Source organism: Bacillus rossius, assembly GCF_032445375.1.
Source record: "Bacillus rossius redtenbacheri isolate Brsri chromosome 9 unlocalized genomic scaffold, Brsri_v3 Brsri_v3_scf9_1, whole genome shotgun sequence".
Taxonomy (NCBI): domain Eukaryota; kingdom Metazoa; phylum Arthropoda; class Insecta; order Phasmatodea; family Bacillidae; genus Bacillus; species Bacillus rossius.
This window is the reverse complement of record NW_026962012.1, coordinates 6,731,581-6,754,994: the sequence shown is the minus strand read 5'-3', so window position 1 is coordinate 6,754,994 and position 23,414 is coordinate 6,731,581. Positions and strand designations below refer to the sequence as shown.

General features: G+C 39.1%; 1 protein-coding gene across 6 annotated transcripts in view; it reads right to left on the bottom strand.

Moving 5' to 3' along the window:
• Nucleotides 1-2,554: 2,554 nt before the first annotated feature.
• Nucleotides 2,555-23,414, bottom strand: part of LOC134542613 (rho GTPase-activating protein 20-like) — a 927,095-nt gene continuing 906,235 nt past the window's right edge. For all 6 annotated transcript variants that reach the window (XM_063386995.1, XM_063387000.1, XM_063386996.1 and 3 more), the window contains 6 exons: nucleotides 22,533-22,813; nucleotides 19,035-19,242; nucleotides 18,462-18,733; nucleotides 13,979-14,289; nucleotides 7,946-8,169; nucleotides 2,555-5,326 (listed from right to left, as the gene is read on the bottom strand). In XM_063386995.1, coding sequence (XP_063243065.1) covers nucleotides 3,641-5,326; nucleotides 7,946-8,169; nucleotides 13,979-14,289; nucleotides 18,462-18,733; nucleotides 19,035-19,242; nucleotides 22,533-22,813 — 2,982 coding nt within the window. In that variant the 3' untranslated portion in view covers nucleotides 2,555-3,640. The remainder of the gene's footprint in view (nucleotides 5,327-7,945; nucleotides 8,170-13,978; nucleotides 14,290-18,461; nucleotides 18,734-19,034; nucleotides 19,243-22,532; nucleotides 22,814-23,414) is intronic.

Below are 23,414 nucleotides of genomic sequence, written 5' to 3'. Positions count from 1 at the left end.
TGCTGGACTACCCCTCCCTTCAACACTCGGGCTCAAGTCTATCGCGGTAGTCTCACTTACTTTATGTGTAGTGAAGTTCAACACATTACTGTCCATTTTGAAGGCTTTGTTTTTGCGTGGAGCGTGAATTGTACTGTGACTTGTGTGTCTTTGATATGAAAAAGAATGGGTGGGAATTTAAAGAAACACAATATTGAAAATAAAAATTTACAAGGAAAGTTGGCAGTGAGACTTAAATACAGAGGGGAAAATATTAATTATAAATTAATTTTTAAAACAACCTGAAGAGTGGTTGGTTATCTTTAAAATTTCATTGTTCTGGTTGTGGTAGGTGTTTATTTTTAATTTTGCTCTGTTAATGCAATTGAAAAGAGAGTCAAGTAATTTAAATTAATAAACTTTTATTCTAACTAAACCATGCATATTATTTTATACTGGTACCTCTTGTTTCAATTGCAGAATTGAATGAAAATTGACTTTTATTAAAGTGTAGCCCATAATCACACCTAAGTTTTCCAATTGCTGTTACATGAATAAATCTTTATACAAGTCAATACAAAGCCAATTTTAAATATTTATACCCTTAAATGGGATATATTTTTAGGTTGTGTCCCAAGACCAAAATGTATTTTCTCAGGGTGTCTACAGAAGTGACAAAATCAATTTTAGTGACCTTTTCAGTGACTTTAACTGACCTAAATGGTAACATTTTTTTTTCGGATTTTTTTTTACTTTGTACTTTTGACTAAACTAATTGACACTCTTACAAAAAAATGACACATTAGGAATAACAATTATGCCTAAAAACTACCAATGACCACCAAAATTTAAAATGACATGTTATCCTAATTAGAAGATTGTGTATTTACTATACTTATATGGATGTGGAGGCGGAAAGCATCGTTATCGTAACAAGTTGTAAGTACAGTATTTACTCGCACAATTGTCGCATCAACTTTACCAAATTATATGAAAAAATGTTAAGTGCGACCATTGAGTAAAAATTAAAAAAAAAGTTATGTAAAAATTGTTTATGACGTTCTCACACAAAGATTTCCCATTAAATGTTATAGAACATTTCAATCCCGCCATTTTCTCCGTACTGTCTTAATTTTATGTTGGAATAAATTATTTTTTAAGAAATTACCATTTATTTATTTAATTAACATGAATAAAAAGTTTTCTGATGTGTAAATTCTTTTTCAGTTAAATTTTCAATCATTTTTTCCGTCGCCTCTGTGTTTGGTTATGTTGATGCCTGAATAGAGTGCGCGCACGTAGTCAAGTACGGATATTGATAGGTCACCGATTGCATTCAGCGCGCGCACTCTGCCTGGTTCCATGTAAACTATATTTGATAGCCTGCACTCACATTCCTTCCTCCATCACGGCCACGCCACATGAAAGCAGGCTGTTCCATTGTGTTTACGGCTGTTCCGATCGCACCTCAGTCGCCGTCAATAAATTAGTGTGCTACAATTATGCGCTGGCGATGATTATAAATACGGTAGTATACTGTAACATCTATTGTTTGAAAACCTCTGAATCCTCGTACAAATATGAGACTTTTCATACGTCAGGCAATGCTAGACTCGTACAGCCTGTCTCCTAAAAAAACAAAACAACGAAAACGAACATAGCATGACAATCAGCTTGGCATAGCATTGTATTTCACCACTGCATTTCATGGTATCTTATTTCAGCACTTTGTTCTTCTATTGCAGGCCAAACCATACTAAAGAAAAATACAGCTGTGCCTATTAAGGCCCGTCTACAATAGCAATGTCCTAAACTGTGTCCGAAGGACACTCGTCGCTGATTGGTCCACGTGACCCTCTGACATCAAGCGTCAAGTGGGCGAAGGTCCGAACCTACCTGGTCCCAAGACATTCGTCAATTAGAACTTTTTATCCCTACCTGTGTACTTCGGACACAGAAAAAGAACATAACATTCACAATATTTGAATTTCCGGTTCCCGTTTGAAAACGTGTTTGTTTTTGTTATTGAAGAAATGGAAGGTGTTGCAAGTCAAGAAGAGCTACTTTGCCTTACTGAATAAATATATAATATTGAACTCCCACAACTCTCATAACCATAAGTTCAATCTCAAACTACAAAACATCAAAACAAACAAAAACATTTGGTTTGGCACATTTACTGCGCTCTGGTGACAACTTTAGAAATCAATACATTCGGACATCGGACATCGCAATTGTGGACAGGGCAGCTTTCGGTGAGACAATGTGACGTCGCTCGCATTCAGATAAGGACACGGACCACGCACAGGTTCGGACTATTGTAGACACAGTTACTTAGTGTCCAATAAATACACTTGAAAATACGTCAATAGAAAAAAATTTTGTGAGCTTGTACCGAATTCTGTGACTTTTTAGTGACTTTGTGACCGCGCATCAAAATTCGTTACTTTCGTGACTTGTAGACACCCTGATTCTTAGCTGCAATGCTGGTGGCTTCACAATGTTGCCACCTCCCATTCAGCATTATCTGCGTGAGCCTGAGATGACTGGAGGAATCTTAAACAATACTATTAAGTAAAAAGTCATTTTCTTTATTAAAATAATTTCATACAAAATTACTTCTAGGTTAAATGTAACCTAAAGTCAAACACCTTGCACAATGTCATTTTGTTAAGGATTATAAACTACTGTCCATACACATATCTATCCTTCGTCCATGAGATTACATCCACATAAATAACCATTATTAATTCAAACTTTCCGATGGAAAAAATATCAGCTGTATGATACACTATCAAGTAAAAAGTCAGTCATATGCTTCTCATGGTTCATCAAATATATGAGCAGCAATCTTTATAAATTTATAACAATTTACATGTGGCATGAAATTATTATCCAATTGGTACAAGTTTTGTGGTAACTCACTGAAGAGACAATGAAAACAAACATTTGTTCTCATGGATGAGTCTGAGCAAATAATGCAACATGACACAGCAAGAATGTATATACATATATACACTTTTGTTACAATGTTAAAACATCATTATTTTTAATTAATTTTACAAGCTCCTAAATGATAAACCAATCTATTAATTTAATATCAGATGGTGAAAATAACATAAAATACTAGAATAATCAAGGTGTTAATTGAAGTTGAGCATTCTCATATTATAATTAATTAAAAAATTACTTTTTGCTAATATTCTTCTGTTCAAAAATATTTCTGTATGCATGGAGCAAATCAAATAAACATGATAAAATACTAATCAACATAGACTAGGTATTTCAAATGGAAGCAACTTGTCTCAAATCAAACTGAAGATTTCATGCTATCTACAATATGGCAATGATTGACTATCAAAATATTGTGCTAACACAATACTGCATCTGTACACAGGCTAAAATTTACAAAAATGGAACACTGTAAAACATAACCTTTATAGACATTTCTCACTGTTTATGGTAATAATATATACTTTGCAAATAAATTGTCATGCACATACGTAAGTCAACTACACTGTCTATTCAGGTACTTGGCTATAAAACCCACCAGAAAACGTGGCCACATGTATTAACCAGACTCACAATAACACAATGAAAACTCTGGGAAATACATTTTGTGGTAACCACATGACTGGGCAATATAATGAGAGACAATGCCTTAAACATATGACTCTTCTTCCTCTGTGGAATCCACACGCAGTCGTGGGCCAGAGTCCAGGAGCAGACGCCTGGAAACAACATACCTCTCAGACTGGCTGTTGCCCAAGTGGTAGGATGTTATCGGGGCCCTGTAACTGGGTATCACACTGGGAGGCGGGCGGTAGGGAGGTGGTCGTCCGCCGCTGGTTGTGAACAGTGATCGGAGCTGAGATACACTCCAGGAAATCTCTCCGTGGAGATTCTGTGGGTGATTTCTTTCCTCTGAAGGCTTATCTTCGTCCTCTGCCGTTACACTTTCGCCCGGTGGTGGTGGCAGCGACTTTGAACGTTGCGAAGACCTGGGGTTGGAACCCCTTTGCCTGTGCCGGCCACGCCTCTCCGGTGGTTTTCGAGGTGTTTGAGTGTCGGAACTTTCCCACGCCATGGTTTCCTCGCCAGAAATATAGGAGCTCTGTGGCCGAGTCGCCTGTGTTCGAGGCGGGGCGTCGACGTGCACCGGGGGAAGGTGACGAAGCTTGACCTCGGCCGAGCTCCTTTTCGGCGGCAGCGGAGGAGCCGAAGTGTCTTGTGCGAAAGACGGCGGTACTATCGTTCCCAACTTCCTGTGGTGAGCCGGGGTCGTGGGAGCTGCGGGGATCCCAGACACGTGGGGTGACGGGTCCGAATCGCTGCAGCTCTCCTCTATGTTTACTGGAGCGGCGTGTACCAACAGTTCCGTCTGTGCCGTCCCGTAAGCACTCTCCCACGCTGAATTGGCCGCAGCACAGTCCTTCCCTCTCGAGTTGGAGCGCGATACGTGAGGCGTGGAGTCATCATCAGACAAAGTGCTGGAGTCGTACGAACGATCGACTTCCTCCAGCATCGCGGTCGCAATGTGCGGGGTCGAGCGGGAGCGGGACCAATCGTCCGTCGATGAACGAGCAGCCTTCCGATGGCCGCTCCTGTGCGGCCGAACGACGTGTCCGGAGTTATCCCCCAAAACGTCCGTGTCCTGTCTGGAGAAATTGACGTCCTTCTTTGCATACGGATTTGGAACATCCAAATCCATGTGGAGATGGTGGGCCGATTTTGATCTGCTGATGGGTGTTGCAGGCTTGTAGCATGTGTAGTTGTCCCGGACTTCCAACAAAGACGTGGCGTTTGTTGGGGGTGGAGGCAGAGGGGCCTTGCCCTTTCTATGAAGGGCTGGTTTTTTTACACCAACACCATCTTCGTCATCATAGGAATGAAGTTCATTAACACTGTTAAGCAAGGACTCCTCGGAAGCACTCCGCCTCATGAGGCCGGACGGACCCGAGCTCCGGTAGGAGTGCTGATGGAGACCCCCCACCCCGGAGGAAGCACTGCCGCTACTGGACCCAGACGTGTGGTGGCTGGACTTGGAACTCGAACCACTGCTCGTGCCCCCACTGTTAAGTCTCTTGAGGTGCGACCGCTGCCTGAACCAGTCCTGTCGCTGGAAGTTGGAGTTGATGGCTCCCTGCCCATTTTGGGGACGGGCATACACTGAGTCGTCCGACGACATGTTGCGGCAACACTCTTGCACACGTTCCTCCCATCCCCCGTACACACGCACGTATTCTCGCGTCGTGGGTGCGCCCGCGATCCCCGGGAGTGTCTGCTCTCTTGTTTGGTGGCAGTTGGGGGTGGATGTAGCAGCCGGTACTGAATACGATGACGTTACCTAAAACAAAAAAAAAGTTTTGAAACCAGAACTCACTCAAAAAAAAATCTAAGATGTTCACAAATTTAATAAAGTGACACAGCTAATGCCTAACCAAACCTCATGGTTTGTCTAGACACATGGAATGATTATTGGAGATATACCACAAAGAATCTTGAAAAAAAAAATCTAATGCATTAATGTTACAAATATAGCTTGTTTTATTATAGAAATTTCGCTCAAATTGCCATCCAAAAAGGTTAATTAGTTTTCTAACTAGAGGAAAGAAATACAAAATTTTCAATTTGAAGAAAAGTTGGCAACAGAAACAAACCACATAGTATTTTCTTTTCCCACTGCTAAGTTATGTAGACTTAGGATAACGAAACTTGTCCAAGTAAAAACCATATACCGTATTTACTCGCATATAGGTCGCGGCAATTTTACCAGATTTGATGGGGGAAAAATCAAGTGCGACCTATATGTGAAGAAAAAAATTTTTAATTTTTGAGGAATTTTTTTTTGCAATATAGTAGAATTCCGCCGATGCGACTCCCCTCTGATGCGTCCATTCCGTTTATACGACCGTTTTTTGAAAAACCGTGAAAATTTTGAGCAGAGAAAGTCGAAATTTTGAGTAAAATCGGCTGAAAAACAAGTCTGTTACACTTTGTTAGGCGCTATGTGTTCACGTTTATCTTGGCGAGAGCTGTACTGTAAGCAGGCAGGCATACAAAAGACGGCTAAAAATAGATACCACCCCTCTATAGACTGTCCACGCGGCAGTGTCTAGACGAGCTCGGCGCGTCCACTATCGCACGAAAAGCCACTGTGGTAGCTTCTGCGAGAGCATAAGAAACTCGTCCGGCCAGGCTGGCGGTAGCATCGGCTTGACGTCATACGTGACGTGACGTGACGCGACGCTTACCTCTCCCATCCCCTGCTAATTCTTCCAGGCTCATCCCTCCCAGAACCACAAACCATGTAAAAACACCCTCCCCCCTTTTCCAACTAACATTTTAACACATTCCCTCCCTTATTTCAACCTTCTGCGTGAGAAACTGTCAGCATCCTCCTCCCATCCGACACCGCGTGCGGTAAAAGCCAGGTTGTATTGTCCATTCTCGGTAAAATAAATATTTTTATGGGCTTATACGACTGTCCTTCGCCGTTAATAAGTTTAAGTTATTATGATACAATTTGTTTATTAGTCACACAGCAGTTTCTGCTATAAAATCACTAATACCTCGAATTTTATTGAATAGAAAAATTTAGCTGGCCGTAAATATATTTATTTTACTGCATAGTTACTTTTCCATCTGCATTCAAACATTTTTTTTTCTTCTTTTTTTTTACGATGTGAAGGGTCGTGGAAAAGATAATTGCTTGAGCTGTCAAAATAAACATCGCTGACGGCAAGTGTGGGAGCGCATATTGTCGGTCTGTCGCTGTGATTATCTACTCCAAAAGCATGTCACAGCATTTCAGGATAGCATTGTTCATATATCTTTCGTTTATAGCCGAATGTTTTCTACCTGATCCACACAAGTTCCTTCGCCACGTTTTGAACGAAAATAACAACCAGCCGGCTAGCATAGCTGGAATCGCGTGACGTGAATTCACTTAGCGAAGTATTTATCGGAACCCATAACGAAAACCGCTGTAGATATAAAAAATCATAACAGGCCTTTTTTGTTCGTAATTAAATTTACTACAATTTTTATTCAGTGCATTTTTTCAATACAAAGCACTGTTTTCGAGTTATAGTCTACAATTAAGACATTTTAAGAAGTCTGGAATCTAACTTGACTTCAATTTTCTATATTGGGTTATTACGAGTACTTGTTACAACAATTTATCACACCATTATCAGCTCTCGTAGTAGCGGAGTTTTACAGTACCCGTTAACTCTTTCGTGCACGGCGCGCCGACCATTTGCGTCATTAAATTACCAGTGCTACCAATATGGGGGGAATCTTAAATACCAAATTCAAGACCTCAAATTATGGGTGCGACCTATGTGCGATGGCGACCTATATGCGAGTAAATACAGTAAAACCTTGGCTCTAGATAGTGTATTAAAAATATATTTGGCTGTACTTTTTATCATCATCTTGTGAACTAAAGAACATAACAGAAGAACATTGAATGGTTTAGTTGCAGTTTTTTAACATTCTCTCAATTTGTATTGTTTTTTACCTTTACGCACACATTTTAAGTGACTTACCACGATAAAGAAATTATCCATTATTTTCACTGGTAGTCAGATACGCAGTGAAATAATTTGTTTATTAAATTAAGGTAAAAGATATACAGCTGTATAAAAAGAACACTATTACTGCTTAATAGTTTCCTGTTTGTAAACATGTGCACAAATAACGTAAGCAAACAGAACAACAATCCATACAAACTAGAGAAAACTTTTAATTTTTACAAAATATTTCAAACTGTGTAAGCTTATTTACAGTTGCTTTGGTTCTGTACAAATGTTTCCAATATTGCTGAAATTTAGATCTCTTTCATATTGATATGGTTTTTACTTAAACGGACTAGGAAAAGAGCAGGACAGGGATATTTGGGAATGCAAGCTCTCGCCTCAAATGAAGTGATCCATCAGGAGGCACGAGTGAAGACACGCACCTGGCCGTGCTCGTAGCGGGCCGGCTGAGGGGGCGGGTACAGGGCCCGGCCCGAGCCCGAGCTGGTGGACCCGCTCTCCTCCTCGTCGGGCGTGAAGGAGTCTGACATGGTGAGGCCCGAGTCGCGGCTCAGCGACATCTTGTCCTTGCGCGGGGGCGGGCACGGCTCCATCAGCTCCCGCTCCAGGCTGTCGATGGACGAGTCGTCGCGCCGCAGGCCCCCGGCTGGAACCACATGCCCACTCTCGTCTCCTGCACTCGGGCCCGTCACTGGCCGTGATGGTCGCATACAGTAGAACCCTGTTATGATGTTTTTCAACGGAGCACAAGAAAAAAACATTATAAGCAGGAAATCTCAATTTAGCACTTAACAATGTTCGAGCTTTGTACCAATGGACTCACCAAGCTATGTAAACAACTTTAATGTTCTAACCAAAGATAGTATACTTGATACATGAATTTTCTGAAACAAGCCAACAATTTTTCAACTTCGTCTTGTTCCCTGGTTAAATTTTGTTTGTCTTTAAAGATACACTGCCACATTTTTTTGTAAAATTGTCTCACGATTCATGATGACAACATTAAGAGTGAGAACCTTTTTATCGTAAATGTTGGAATAATTTGGTTTTAAAACATTTTTTCCCCCATTTATTGAATGTTAGAAAGAAAACTTTATAAGCAGGAAATTACACTATTTATGAACGTTATAAGCAGGAAATAAATACATTGTCCTTATGGGGGAAATATTATACGCAGGAAAACATTATATGCAGGAACATTATAACAGGGTTCTACTGTATGCACAAATACAAATGCACACTTCTTAAAATGATTGAAAGACAAGAAGCAACTTGACACGGAACGTGTTTAAATACACTAGTTCTTAATGAAAGAACAAAAATGCAATGAAATTGTTAGCCGAGATTTTATAACTTCATCGGCCACAAAACCATTTTGTTGATAGTTCTTTTGGCAATAACTGTTTGATGTTAGGCCCCACAGTCCTGTATCATTTACTATTAGGTAAATAATTTGTTTTATTTTATCACCCCTATATATTTTTTCTGGTTTATTTGTATTTTATTTATTTTCTAATTACTTTATTGAGATTTGAATTGTTTTATCCACATTAAATCTCTGGCAGAAACACACACTGCAACCTACAAAGTTTCTAACTTATCAGGTATCAAGAGAAGAATCATTATGTAGGGTCTTCTTTATCTTTCATAGACGGGCTGGCAGAACATTGAATAAGCAAAAAAGTCTGACAATATGGAGGTGTTAACATTGATATAATTGTTATAATTTTACATGTTAAGAACCTAAAAACTATAGTTAACAACTAAACACATAAAAAAAATAACAGGAAAAAAAATGAATTGTCTGAATGGAGTAAAATAAAGCACTTAAGTAGTTTATTCATGTAATGAATTAAATAAATTTTTGTTCATAGTCTGTTTTCCTGATGAGTGCCATTTCTTCGCTCATGCTCCAATGTATTTACAAATTTGTATTACAGTAGAGCACCCGTCAACCGGAATCATTGGGGGGAGGTCTATTCCGGGTAAGGGGAGTTGCGGTAGGGAGGCAAAGAAAAAAGCCATTACAGTGAAACCTCGTTAATAAAATACCGGTTATTTCAAAGTTCGCGTTTATTCGAAAACTTTTAATTCCCCTTCAGACTAGGATAGCATATTTAATGTCAATCAATACGGTTAATACGAAATATTCGTTATTATGTATTACGAAGTAACCTCACGTCCGCTCACGTAGTGTACTATTGTTTTATTATCGGATAAACCGAATGAAATTTTAGAACAAGAATCGCACACTTTAATCACGTGCACGCAGCTTCACTATAATTCTGTTAACGGCAAATAATTTGTACGGTAAATGGTCTACAGTCAAACCTCTATCTATCGAACTCGCATGTATCGATTGTCCGTGTTTATCGTATACTTTCTACGCTCCCAGCAAAATTGCCATACAACTAAGGTTAAAAAAGTCCGCTTGTACCGATGTTCGAATTATCGTTTTGTCCGCATTGATCGTACAAAATATGTGGTCCCGTCACTATAAATTATAATAGATGATCGTTTAACCATAAAGATTTTGCAGAAATAACCATTTCTAAGAAAGAAACCGTCATAAAAACAGTAACGATAGTATACAGTAGTAAAAATCAACTTAAATCTGCAGCCAAGTAATGGAGCACGTAAATATGAAGAAAAGACAAATGAACAACAACTTACGAAGAAATTGGATGATGTACCATAACTACAGTACAAACCCAATTGTTATCCTTAAATAATTACCATAAAAAGAACTAAAGATTCTTTGTCGATACCATAATTACTACAGAAGCACGATAGCTACCACACAGTTACCGTAACAACCGATATGTATATTTACCGTGACGGTAATGTATTTATTTATGACATATTAAAAATAAAGAACATTATTGAAAAATAGGATGTTAAATTTTTATATGTACGTTTGGCACATGTTGCGAAGAAATAATGCGATCTGAAAAAATGCAGTACTACTACGAAAAGCGAAAAGGGTAATCGTGGATTTTTAGGTTATGGCAGCTTCTCTCGTTTTTCAGTAATATCGGCCGAAAATTAACAAGCGTATCGGAAGTCGGCAGAAATGCCGATTCAACTAAATATTGGCAAAATCGGCTTCTTCAGTACAGCTCTACATTTGATGACATGAGTAAACATATTTCAGACTTCAGGATATTGAAAAAGACTTTAATTTCCATGCAGATTTATTGTGCGTATGTTTTTTTTTTTGCAAGTGTAAATTGAATTAAGTAAAATACTTCCATTTTTTTTTTCAGCTGATTTAATTTTAATGACAAGTAACTGATATATTTCTGACACTAATTTTGAGGTTGAAATATTTTTTAAAAATTCTTAGAGTGAAGTCCACTTCAGCTATAATTGTCTTGGAAAATGTTCTGGCTGCTAGTGATGTAGACACTGATGTCTTGTCTTCCTTCGACAACCTTTGCAGTGCAGTAAAGGACATTTATGCAACTAAAAAAGTGCAGAAAAAATCAATGAATTTTTCAAGCCTCTTTAATCCTCTATATGACTAATTTTCGAGTAAAAAATCAATACTTGATTTTGTTGATTATTATTAATGTGAGCATATGCACCTGTTAATACAAACCTCGTTAATACAAACTGCAAAATTTTAGGTCCCTTCAGGTTTGTATTAAAGAGGTTTCACTGTACATGCTGCACATATTAACTTATATGTATAGCCAAAGTTGTACTGTAAATATTTTCCACAGTTATAAAACCATACAACAAAAAATATGTAGATCTGTTATCTGTTAAATATGTAGTACTGTTTTCAAAACGTAACAGGACCATGCCAGGTCGTAAAACTCCGGGCTGGTTGAATTACCTTCATTCTAGCAAGCTAGCAAGCGGGTGTTTCTTATCTCTGTGGGAGGGTACGTGCGTGAGCGAAGAGGATGATGAAGAGAGTTCGGGGGAGGGAGTAGGACTACAGCTGCAGTGTTGTGTTACTTCTGTGTTGACGTGCTAGTGATTCACACTTCCTGGAGAGTGTATAGTCACTGCCACGCAGTTTACATTTCACATACACAAGAATAACACTTCAAGCATCTTGTTTAAAAACACAGATATAGAGAAATACAGGTAAATGTAGACTGTTTAACCATATATTAACGTATAAATATGTACATAATACTTATTTGTACACTAAATTATTGTCTACAAACTGAAAGCATCACACGGAAGTAAATGTTACTCGCTATCACGTGTGTCAGCGAGTATAGTGGGAGTCGGTGTACATACTCTCGGGCCGGCCGGAATTTTCTGTTTACTTGACATAGTGCAACAAAAAACTACTTATAGCACAAACATTTTTATAGTAATTCAAGTCCGACGCGAAAACCAACGGTGTATTTACGCAATGTGCGGTAAAGACTGGCTATAATTAGCTCTCTGACAGACGTGCGCGCGCGCGCGCGCCTGCAAGACATGTACAGTCAGGCAAAAGCAAAAACGCCTCGTTCCAGTGCGGAAATGTTTTGGAAATGTTTTTTAATTTTTAATTATTTTGGAAAATTAGTTCCGGATATCGGGAGTTCCGTTTGTGGGAATTACGGTTGAGGGGTGCTCTACCATGGTGGCCACTCACAGTCACCAAAAATATTCCCTGATTAAAAATTCAAAATTTCCCTGATATTTACAATTACAAAAAAACATACTTTTGATGAAAAAATATAATATTATAGAAAGAGATTACTCATATTTTAACACCCTGCTGTATTTTCTTCATTATATACATACGGAAGTTCGTTAAATAACAAACACATTTTAAATATGTCACTTTACATTATAGCGTCCCGTTCAATGACCTGCAGTCTGTGTTTTGTTTTATGTAATGGGGTATTTCAGTGGCGAGCGCTCAAACATTTTTTCACGCAACTTTTGATAACTGTTCGATAATTCATTTTTGAAGTGTAACATTTCTAGTTGTGAAATATTCTTAGTCTTAGTACTCTCAACAAGGGATAACAGTACAGTGCAAATTTTACCTTGTGTTTGATTTAAAAATGAAGCAACTAATGGATAAATCTTCACTGCATTACAATCAGTACTCCCATCTGTAACTAAAGCAAATGGTCCACTTACTAAAGATTCAACAGTTTCAATTTAGTTTCACCAGCTATATACTCTACTAAGGCAGATGTTTTTGCTCTCGCACAGCTGTATTTCTGTGCAATTTTTGAGTCCGGAAACATAGCTCTATACAAATTACCCGAATGATCGGCTACTGCTATCGGTAAATTGTGTTCAACCAAAAAACTTGTAAACAATAACTCTGCGTTTGTTACTTTCGTTTCTTCAGATTTAGCGAAAAACGATGATATAGATTTATTGCTCGTCACGGCTTTAAAATGTTCTGCATGTTTCTTTGATTCAATATGCCGTCCTCAGTCATCCCTTCCACCATGCGCAATCGAAAAGTCACACGTGCATACATTACAAAAAGCGTGGCGTTCCAAAACATTTGAAGATGACAAGCATGGCCATTCTTTTATATAGTTTGGTCGAAAGTTCTGAAGAATAACGTTCTTTTTTTTTTGCCCCAGATACACATTGTTGTCACACGCTTCATTTCTACAACCGGCACTGAAGAACATAACACTATCGAACAACATAAACAGGTTTCACGTCTGTACACACGACAAAAACACTTTGATGAAAAAAAATGGCTTTCAAGAAAGTAAATAACACAAGACAGGTTAGCCAAAGTACCGTACAAAAATTATCGTGATGTAGGCCTAAGTAGCTAACAAACGAAAAGACCGAGAATATGTACTAGTTGTATCGTACAACGGACGTAATACCGTACCATTTCTATTACAAAACACAACAATTAATCTACTTATTTCGACAGTACATTCGCACATTTATCAGTTCCGTTATCTGCGCAACCACGTGATGTATTCGAACTGCGTTCACGAAACACGCACACCAGAAACGGAATTTTTTTCCGTTACCCAGCAGCACAAAGCCTCGTTTCCGTAATAAACCAGCGATGTTCCGTAATTCCGTAATATTGTGTTAAATCCGTAATAATTACGGAAAATCCGTAATGGTTGGCAGCTCTTCGGAAATATACATGACACAAAAAATTCCCGGTTATTAAAAAAATTCCCTGACATTTCCCTGATAATTCCCGATCAAAGTGATTTCCCTGATAAATCCCGGTTTTCCCGGTTTTCCCGGTGAGTGGCCACCCTGTCTACTGTAGTGTGATAATAAACGGATAATATACTATGCTAGTAATTTAAAGAGAGAAATGAATAGGTACACTAGTACTCTATTTTTTTTACATTTAGGTCTGTTCACAAGTACCAGACTGTGAGTGCTTGTGTACCTGTATTTTATTCTTTAAATTTGCACTTTAAGTATTCTGGAGTTATCTACACTAATGAGTATAAAATATTCACGAGTGAAAGCGGCTCGAGGGCCGGGCTCACAGTGCAGGCTGTCCGACTCCTCGGCGCCGCTGTCCCGGCGCGCGGGGTCCCGCTCGGGGGCCGCGCCCAGCAGGCACGGGACGTGCGGCCCGCACAGCAGCTCGCAGCGCGCCACCAGCAGCTCCACCAGGGCCGGCACGGCGCGCGAGCCCAGCGGCGCGGGCCCGCCCCACAGCAGGCTGGGGCCCACGCACACGCCCAGGTTGCCGGCCGGCATGAGCGTGTGGGCGGCGCCGCGCGCCACGTGGTGCAGCACGCACAGGAAGTGCTGCAGCAGCAGCTGGTTGGGGCGCGGCAGCTGGTCCAGTACGCTGCCACCACGCACACGCACGCAGTCAGCAACAAAAAAAAATCTCTTCAGCTTTATTATATTAGTATAGATGTATACAGTCCATTCAGACTATCAAAACAATTTTGAAACCATTCAACCACTGAAAAAAAAAATCAGTTCCCGTAAATTTAAGTGTTTCTGCATGGCTTTAATTATACGTGACTCTGTCTCTCTTTCCCCACAAACACCAACCCACAAGATCTGAGCTGTTTGATATTTTAGTAAATTAAATAAATTAAAATCTGAATTAAACTTTTAAAATATATTCATAGTAAATACTTTGTTTATTATAAAAAAAAACAGAACTTAAATAATGTTGTTAGTGATGGGTCCAGTCACCCTATTTCAGCATCGAGTCAAGTTCGAGTTAAACAAAGAAATTTATCTTCGAGTCGAGCTTGAGTCGAACTCATAGAAATTTGTCTTCGAGTCCAACTCGAGCCTAACTCATGGAAATTTATCAAGATGAGTCAAACTTTTTGCAGCACTTGCATCTAGCTGTCTGATGATCAATTTTTTCAAAAAATGCCCAAATCTCTGCTCTTGATTTCTGTTTGTCACTTTGTGACGTCCCAGGCCGTACAAACATATTCATTCCACTAATATGTACTAAACCGTTTATGATTAATACGACGCCGGCGACGCAAACATTACCTTCAAGTGTAAACATAAACTTCAACAGCCTCAATTTTCCGTTCGGCCATGGAAAATTGGTTGGAGATTTCAATTATTGTTGATATCGATTTGTCAAAGTGGCAACATTCCCTGGCTGTATGACGACTTACGTAGGCCATTGGTCGATGACGACTTACGTAGGTCATTGGTCCGGAGTTAAAATGGCGGCTATCTAGTGTTTAGTAGTAAAAATATTATTTACTTCCAAAGCTGCCCAAATATTGACGATGTTCGTGGTCTTGTTCATGACTGAATCTAGAGAACATTTTTTAATTCCGTTATAGTTAAATAAAGGTATTTTGTTGCAATTAGAAATATTAAGTGCATATTGAAGGATGGGATGCACTGTTTTAGGTTATACACGATCGAAAATAAATAACCTTCCGACTTCGTTTTCAAGGTTTTCAGTGTTGGATCAGAGGTTTTCCACTAGCAGGCCTAAATAATGTTTTATTTTATTTTATTTTAAAGTGCATGGTTTCGGATAAGTACCTTCATGATTGGAAATTGTGCAACATTATGGTCCAGCCAAAAACTAAACTTTGACGAGACTCGAGGACACAATCTTAATCAACTCAGTTTTCGAATCAAGTTTAGTTTCGCCGGCTCGACTCAACTTGCTCGATTTTTCGAGTCTCGACCCATCACTAAATGTTGTATTATGATAATCACACCAGTTCACAAGTTTTGACTTCCAACACATGCCTAAATCTTGGTCTAATAGGGTATTTGACAGGTTTTAGGTAAATGTCTAATACCTAAGCAATTTTATTAATTCTTTGTGAAGTTATCTATTTTCTATGAAAATCACCATCAAAGTTTAAATGAATAAAAAAGCCGCCAAAACGGTGAGACGCCATGTTTGCAGGTCACCTGATGTCATGACGTCACATGCTTGTAAACAAACTGTCAGCTTTCACGTAACAATGCGGCTAGTGAGAACTTTGATATTCTTACTGTTATGTGAAATGGCTTACAAATGGTGCGTACTGCCACAATGCACTAACACGTCCGTTAAAAAACACTGGAGAAAATATTTGTGAGCATTCCGAAGAACTGTAAGATCGTACAAAAGTGGTTAATGCTCGCTCACAGAGACCCGAAAGATATAGCAGCAAGTACTAATGCTTTCATGTGTTCCGTATCACGTATCTATAATTATTGATCCTGTGGTAAATGATGCTTGCTGTTTAAATTTAGTACGTGGAAATATACTGCATAAAACAAAAACTTGTGATCTACCAATGAATTATGATCTTGATTTGAATAAAAAGTGAAATATATCGTGCATTCAACTTACGACCATTAGTAATTATTTTACCACAAATTTTGATTATATCCAGGATCTTTCGACAAACTAAAACAGAAAAACTATGTACCACAGAAACAAAAATGTACAGGGTCAAGCCATCCATAGCAAGAGACCAATTTGGATACGCGATACGGAACTCTTACCTATTAAAGTAATGTTGACATAACTGTGGTTCACAAAACGATAATTTGATGAATAATTTTATATCTATATACATTGAAATACATACTTCATTTCATTTTTATTCGCTTTAAATTAGTTATAACGGGAGACCTACTTTTGTTATTGAATGGTCAAACCAATCAATTTGTCAACATTATATAAAATGTTAAAATAATAAAATGTTTTTAGGCTTTTTTAATTTACTTAATTATTTAAAAGTATATTTTAATCATTTATAATAACACAACGCTACTTTCACGTTCTTTAATTCTGCAGCATAAAAATCGGGATTGGTTTTAAAAAATAGTCCGACCATTATTGCGTCTATTCTCGGGAGGTTTTCACTGTCAGCTTTAATGAAGTTGGTCTCCATAATATTTTTTCTAATAATTACAATAATTTCTTACTTTTAGTCAGCATTAGATAAGAATACTAGTTAATAAAATATGATAAAAAAAACCTTGAAGAAAACACAGATGCACTGTACAAAACTTTGACTGGCATTTACTGTTTACAAGCAGGTAACGTCACGCCAGATTCAGCCAATCCCGTGCGTTTTCAATCACGTGGTCAAACATGAGAATTTAATTATTTTATTAATGATTTCTTATAATAATCATAAAAATTTCTGAATAATGCGTTGGCTAAATTGGTTTTGAAAAATGTTTACTGTAAAGCTAACAACATTTAAATCAATATTTTAACTATAATCAAATACAGTACAACCCGGTTATAACATTCCCGTTTTTAACATTTTCCCGCCTATAACACCATAATTTCATGGTCCCGTCATTTCTCCATTTATCACAATGCTTTAATTTCCCGCCTGTAACAATATTAAAATTTCTACATTCCCACCTTTAACGTTCAAATTTGCTTTGATAACTGCCACAATTTGCAGTATCCCTTCCTTCAAAGTCATAATTTAGAGCGAAACCATAGCTAGAAAATACAGCACGCATATACAAACATCAGATGTTTACATTTGAGTAGTTCACCATAGACGTGGTACACACGCACTCCACAACTTGCACCGGATCGACTATCAATATGGCGTCCTGTTCGCGCTTTTTAGCCCATGAATTGTTCCTTTATACTTATGATGCGCATTTTGTGCACTGATACATGGTCGGAAACAGTGCTACTGTAGTCTATGGTGCTGGTTTTTGTTTCAAAGGTTTAACATCTTGAGATGGTTAACTGTTCTATGGATATATTCACGTCTTTTGTTTGTGGTAACCTTTACCGTAATTATTTTTTTTTTACTTATTGTAGTGACGGTCGTATTTAATTAAAATACGCCGTATTGAAATTTTATTCAGGTTTTTGTACGGTTATGATGGCCGAAAAATATAAGCGAAAATATATTCTGTAGCTGAAAAAATTCAGTTTATTAACCAAGTGGACAGGAACCCCAACAAAACGCGTGTTGTGATTGCAAAAGAGTTGAATATTTCTGTTTCGACTCTGAACTGTATCGTACAAAACATTTTTTTTTTCTTTAGCATATTATTAGGTATTATCTATAAATAAAATTAACCAATTTTCCACTCTATTGCTGTACTTAGTGTAATACTCCTGTATTTTGTGTTGTTTTACCTATACTTTTTAATTTAATCAATCCACGCGTAATTTTTACAAAGTGAAGATGATTTCCTGCTTATAACATTTTCCTGCTTATAACATTTTTTTATGTTGGTCCCTTGGAGAATGTTATAACAGGGTTACTGTACCCTATTCCACGTTGACCAAAAAAATTCAGCTCGGGAGCTTTACTGAAAGTGGTGTCGAAATATTCGAAATGGCAAGATGGCAAAGCCTAAGCTCTTGTAATGGCAGTTTCTAAAATTTTAGCACGATACCTCCCTAGCATTTGTTCCGTCACAAATACTTTCAACGTATGTTCACTTGGTGGAACGTAATGGGTGTAAAAGGTTGTGCGACTTGCGTGGTATTTCAGACCCACTATACTACACTATTTGAGAAGACAGAACAACTCGGACCTCCTGACGCGCAGCAGCCGCTCCTGCTCGTCGGGGCACTCGAGCGCCTCCATCCAGGCCGGGTAGAGCGCCCCGCCCAGCAGCGGGTCGGGCAGCGAGCGCAGGAACTCCTTGAGGAGCGCGGCCGTGGCCAGCACGGGCACGTGCTCCAAGGCCACCTCCTCGCCCGAGTCCAGCTTGTCGCGCAGCTCGCGCACCAGCCGTGCGTTGGCCGACTTGCGGAAGATGCCCTGCGTGAAGGGGCCCTTGGCGAACACCTCGCGCAGCATCGCCTGCGAGACAGAGAGCACGAGCTGCTGTACCCTCGATCAGTCGGTACAAGAGGGCAGTTCCATTAGGTTGAGACCTACTGCTCCACAACATTTTCATTTATAGAACTCTCAAATGCTAGGGTTGAAAGATAAACCTTGGCAGAGTTAATTTCACCACCTCCCAATGAATTAAGTAGGCAATTTCACACCCTCAGTAGCAATATTTTTAAAACCAATTTTCACTGTGAATGTTTTTAATGCTTCGTTATTTCTGCCTTAATGTTAAAATCCAGCATAGGTACAAAATAAGTACAACACTCACCATCACCGGCCTGGGTAAGTTGTCGCCGTCGCAGAGTTTCGCAAGCGGAATGCCGAACAGCAGTCCGGCCGAGCAGTCGACGCAGTCTTCTCCTTTGCTCAGGCTGCGGCGGAACACTTGCCGGATCCTCATGGGGGACTTGCGGCTCTTCTTGCTCGCTTTCTTCGTCTCCATGTTGACGGTGCACTCGCTCGTTTTCCGCTTGCTCCTACAGTTTGGGTGAGGAATGATTGTCATTACAAAATCCACACCTACGTGGTTTTCAAAACATGTCAATGTCATGCAATTAGGTATTGTGGAATATCAGCATCTTTCGACTACAAAAATACGTCCCAGTTCTAATGGGGTGGATCATCTTTCTATAAAGTGAACACTGTACGTACCTTACCTTGTTCACAAAAGAATCTGTTAAATTAACCATTTTAATAAAATTATAAATAAGGCCACAAATTTTTCATGATTTAGGCAATATGTTAGCCTACTTTACGCATAAATAATTAATTAGATGTATATGATAATACATTAAAATACATTTATAAAAATAATTTATAATTAAAGGATTATGTACATAGAAAAAAATTTTATTCACTCGATTCGTTGATTATGGGAAAATTTTGCATTAAGTTATTCTCTCATATTGCAGACTTTGACAAGACTTATTTCATCTAACATGCCATACATATCCAAATACAAACTCAAATTATTGTTAAGATTACATATTAATACTAGTTTTAAAATTAAGAGCACAGTTTTTCCTGCTGCATTGTGGCTATTAACTTGCGAGGCCAATTCAATGTTTATGCTGACTTGGCTATTCTCAAGATGCAACGATTGACAGGACTACCCAAAAATAATTATCTCCCTGTTGCTTTGGAAAGAAAAATATATTAAGCCAGTTTATAATGTATGATGATGCTAGTATTTCACCAATGTGGCTGTCCTGGATTGAATCAAGCCTGAGGCTGTTTCGAATCCCAAGACACTGCAAGGGGAAGATGTGACTCGAGGATTGACTAGGCGAGAAGATACAGTGATGGTTCACCATTGCCCTTCACAACATAGAGGTGAACGGATGAGACAACCACGAGTGAAAAGATCCCAAACTCGACCGGGGATCGAACTAAGGACCGTGGCTCGACAGCAGAGTCATGTAGAGGGAGGGGATCTCCGGGGCCCAGCCACCAGGTGGGATTGGGATTGAGTTCCGATATTATTTTTAATGCTTGGGTTTATCCTGTTAAGTTGAAAATTACAAGTCTATTACTAATAAAATTTATAGAAATCTTACAAGTAATGCGTTATGCCCAACTCATGTATTGAGTTATGGTCACAGTAACATTTAGTCTTAGGATTTTTTTTTTTAAAGTTGTGCACTAAATAATATGGAGGGGGTCCGGTTAAATTATTGTCCCCTTGAGCCCTCGGTTTCTCTCCATGGACCTTCTCACCAGCAAGGTTGGTTAGTAAAGTGGGTAAAAAAACCAAAATGAAATATCTGAATGATATTTTCATATCAACAGTAAGGTCTTTAGGGAGGATACACACAACTCAGAATTGTGATACTGGGGAAGGAACTGAGCCACTGCCTAAAAGGAGCCCAGTAATTGCCTCAAGTGATTTCGAAAAACACTGGGGAAAAGCAATCACGATAGTTGGACTTAACCACCGTTCGACTACTTTTTCCTTTATAAAATGCTCTGATTGCTTGTTGCACCTTTTTATCCGTTAATTTTTTTTTTCCTACCCTGGACTTAAATGGCATCATCCTCAACAGAGCCGGTGCACATAAAACCGTTCCAGGAGGGCGGCTTATCAGACGGATTTAAGGCTGGGGGTCACATGCCGTGTAGGTCATTTTATTTTCTTGTCATTACTGTTATTTGAGGGATTTTCCTGTAAATTTCTTCTGATAGCACTTTTGATCTTGTCTCCAATTTTCTCTAGAAATATGTACTGAAGTTTACCTAAAAGTGGTACACATTTATGCAATTGTTCATAATATTGATCTCTTGCGTGACTTTTCACATTTGGAAGAAAATGTTAAGTAAATATGTGGCTCAACAACAAAAAAACAAATTCGAGAGGGCTATCAGATAATATTGTCAAGAAAATTCCTTAATAGTAATGACAAGAAAATAAAATCACCAACATGCATGCGTGACCAAGGGTAAGTTAGATACACGGGGTCGGTGTTGATCAAGTGTGAGCTCATCTGCCTCCTTGTTTCATGGGGGTCGTCTCCCCAAGGGGCGTACCGTTAGGCCGGATTTATAAACTACACAACAAATGCAACACGCATAAGTGTAATTATTTGTTTATAAACTAAGAAAAATGAAAAATTGCAACCGAAACACAGAGCAACTTTCAACTCCTTGCATTTCGTCTTTGAAGTGGAGTGTTCCGAAAACTTTAAATACAAAAACGTTTTTGTGTGTTACACTGTGTTGATTTTATTATATACATGACGTTTTCACTTGCTAACCTACCTCACAGTAAAAGAAAATAACACTTTTAAGATCAAATTATTTACAAGTTTCATATATTTCCATGATATACATGAATTAACAAAAGTATCTGTTGAAAGAAATTCATTTTCTAATTTGTTATATAAGGTTGGTGCGTGCTTCATAAATGACCTGGATTTTTGCAACATTCTGTTCCTTGTGTGGTTTACAAACTTTGCCTGAGGCCTCGACACAACACATTTTGTCTGACAGCAGTTTACTTCCATACATTTATATTGTAAAAGCAATGCACACAGTATCAGACGCGGCACCACGCCACAAAACTGTCGCTAATAGCTAGCTCCTAAGTTCTATGAAAACACACCATATTCAGGGATACATTTTACTGACAAAAGAGTATTTTTAATAATAATAAACTAACCTAAACAACCTTTATTTTAGTAACAATGACCTAACATAACCTTTTACTTTGGTAAACTTCGGAACTGCAGCTTTGTGTTAGAGGCTTTCATCAGTATGTTTGTAACCGACTAGCTAAAGACTGTTGTTTATGGTTGTTGCAGGGGCGTAGCCAGGGGGGAGGGTGTTTTGGGTGTCCAAAGACCCCCCCAAAATATTTAAAAAAATATATGTACTTATGACAAAATGTACACTTGTCTAGCTGTTGCAAATGCACTTAGATGAAACTAAGAAATAACCCTTGAGCCGATAACCCTTAAAATTCAGCAATGAGTTTTCAACAGTGTCTCGTTAAAAATATCATAAAGTCGGGACACAAATTAATGTTATTTTAATCCAATATTTTAACTACGGAAGTGTTTAAATAGTACCGATTTGCACATTAAAATCAAAATTTTCCCGGGCCTCCCTAGTACGGGGGCAGGGTGTAAGTAAACACCCCCCGTAAAGAAATCCTGGCTACGGGCCTGGGTTGTTGCTTTAATTCTCGTAAATACATATAAACTTGTAACGTATTTAAACTGATTTTCCCTGATCGGAGCTTGATGCAGAACGAGTGCAAGAAGCAAGGTACCTGAGGATGAACTGGCACTTGGCGAGCGGGCCCGGCCCGTGCACGTTGTTGCAGTGGTCCAGGTCGAAGCCCTCCTCCGTGCTCAGCCCCTCGCGCAGGCTGCTCAGCTTGATGGCGAAGGGCCGCTCGTGGCCGATGAGCGGGTAGGGCGCCTCGTCGCGGCCCGTCGCCGCCCACAGCTGGTAGTCGTCGGCGTCCAGGCCGCGCATCTCCAGGTGCTCCAGCGCCAGGCGGATGCAGGCGCGCGCCGTCTCCTCCGGCCCCACGCTGAACGTCTTGCACTGCGACAACACGCTCGCGCGTCACTCCCCTCGCCCTCGCCATTCGGCAGCACTGATTCCGTGAGGGAAGCCTAACATGCACGTAAAGTTCTGCCATTCCCGGTTACACCCGAACAATTCACCTTCGGCCAACCTCGGGTTTATTTATATATATTTATTTTTCTCTGTTTATTTTGATGTATCTATAGGCCTACTAACCTAACTAACCGCCCATAGTGTTTTAAAGTGTTTTAATGTGGCTAACCTAACCGACCACTTTTAATATTTGAATTCATTTTTCCTGCGCAAAAATAAAACAAAACCCGAAGTTGGCCGAAGGTATATTGTTCGGGTGTAATCGGGAATGGCAGAACTTTATGTGCATCTTAGGTCTACCATTCCGTGACTACTGTGCTGCCATCTGTGGCGAAAATGGCGCGAACCAAAGTACACAAGGCCAAAAGGAAACTTTAATAAGAGTATTAACTGTTTTGATGAATTTTAACACTGTGTGCAGTATTTTAATAAAATTCCTCGTCGAAAATCAGGTCCAAACCCCGGGGTTAAGTTTTTTTTTTTAATTTCAAGTCTTTTTTCGCTTCCATCGTTGAAAATGTCGGTG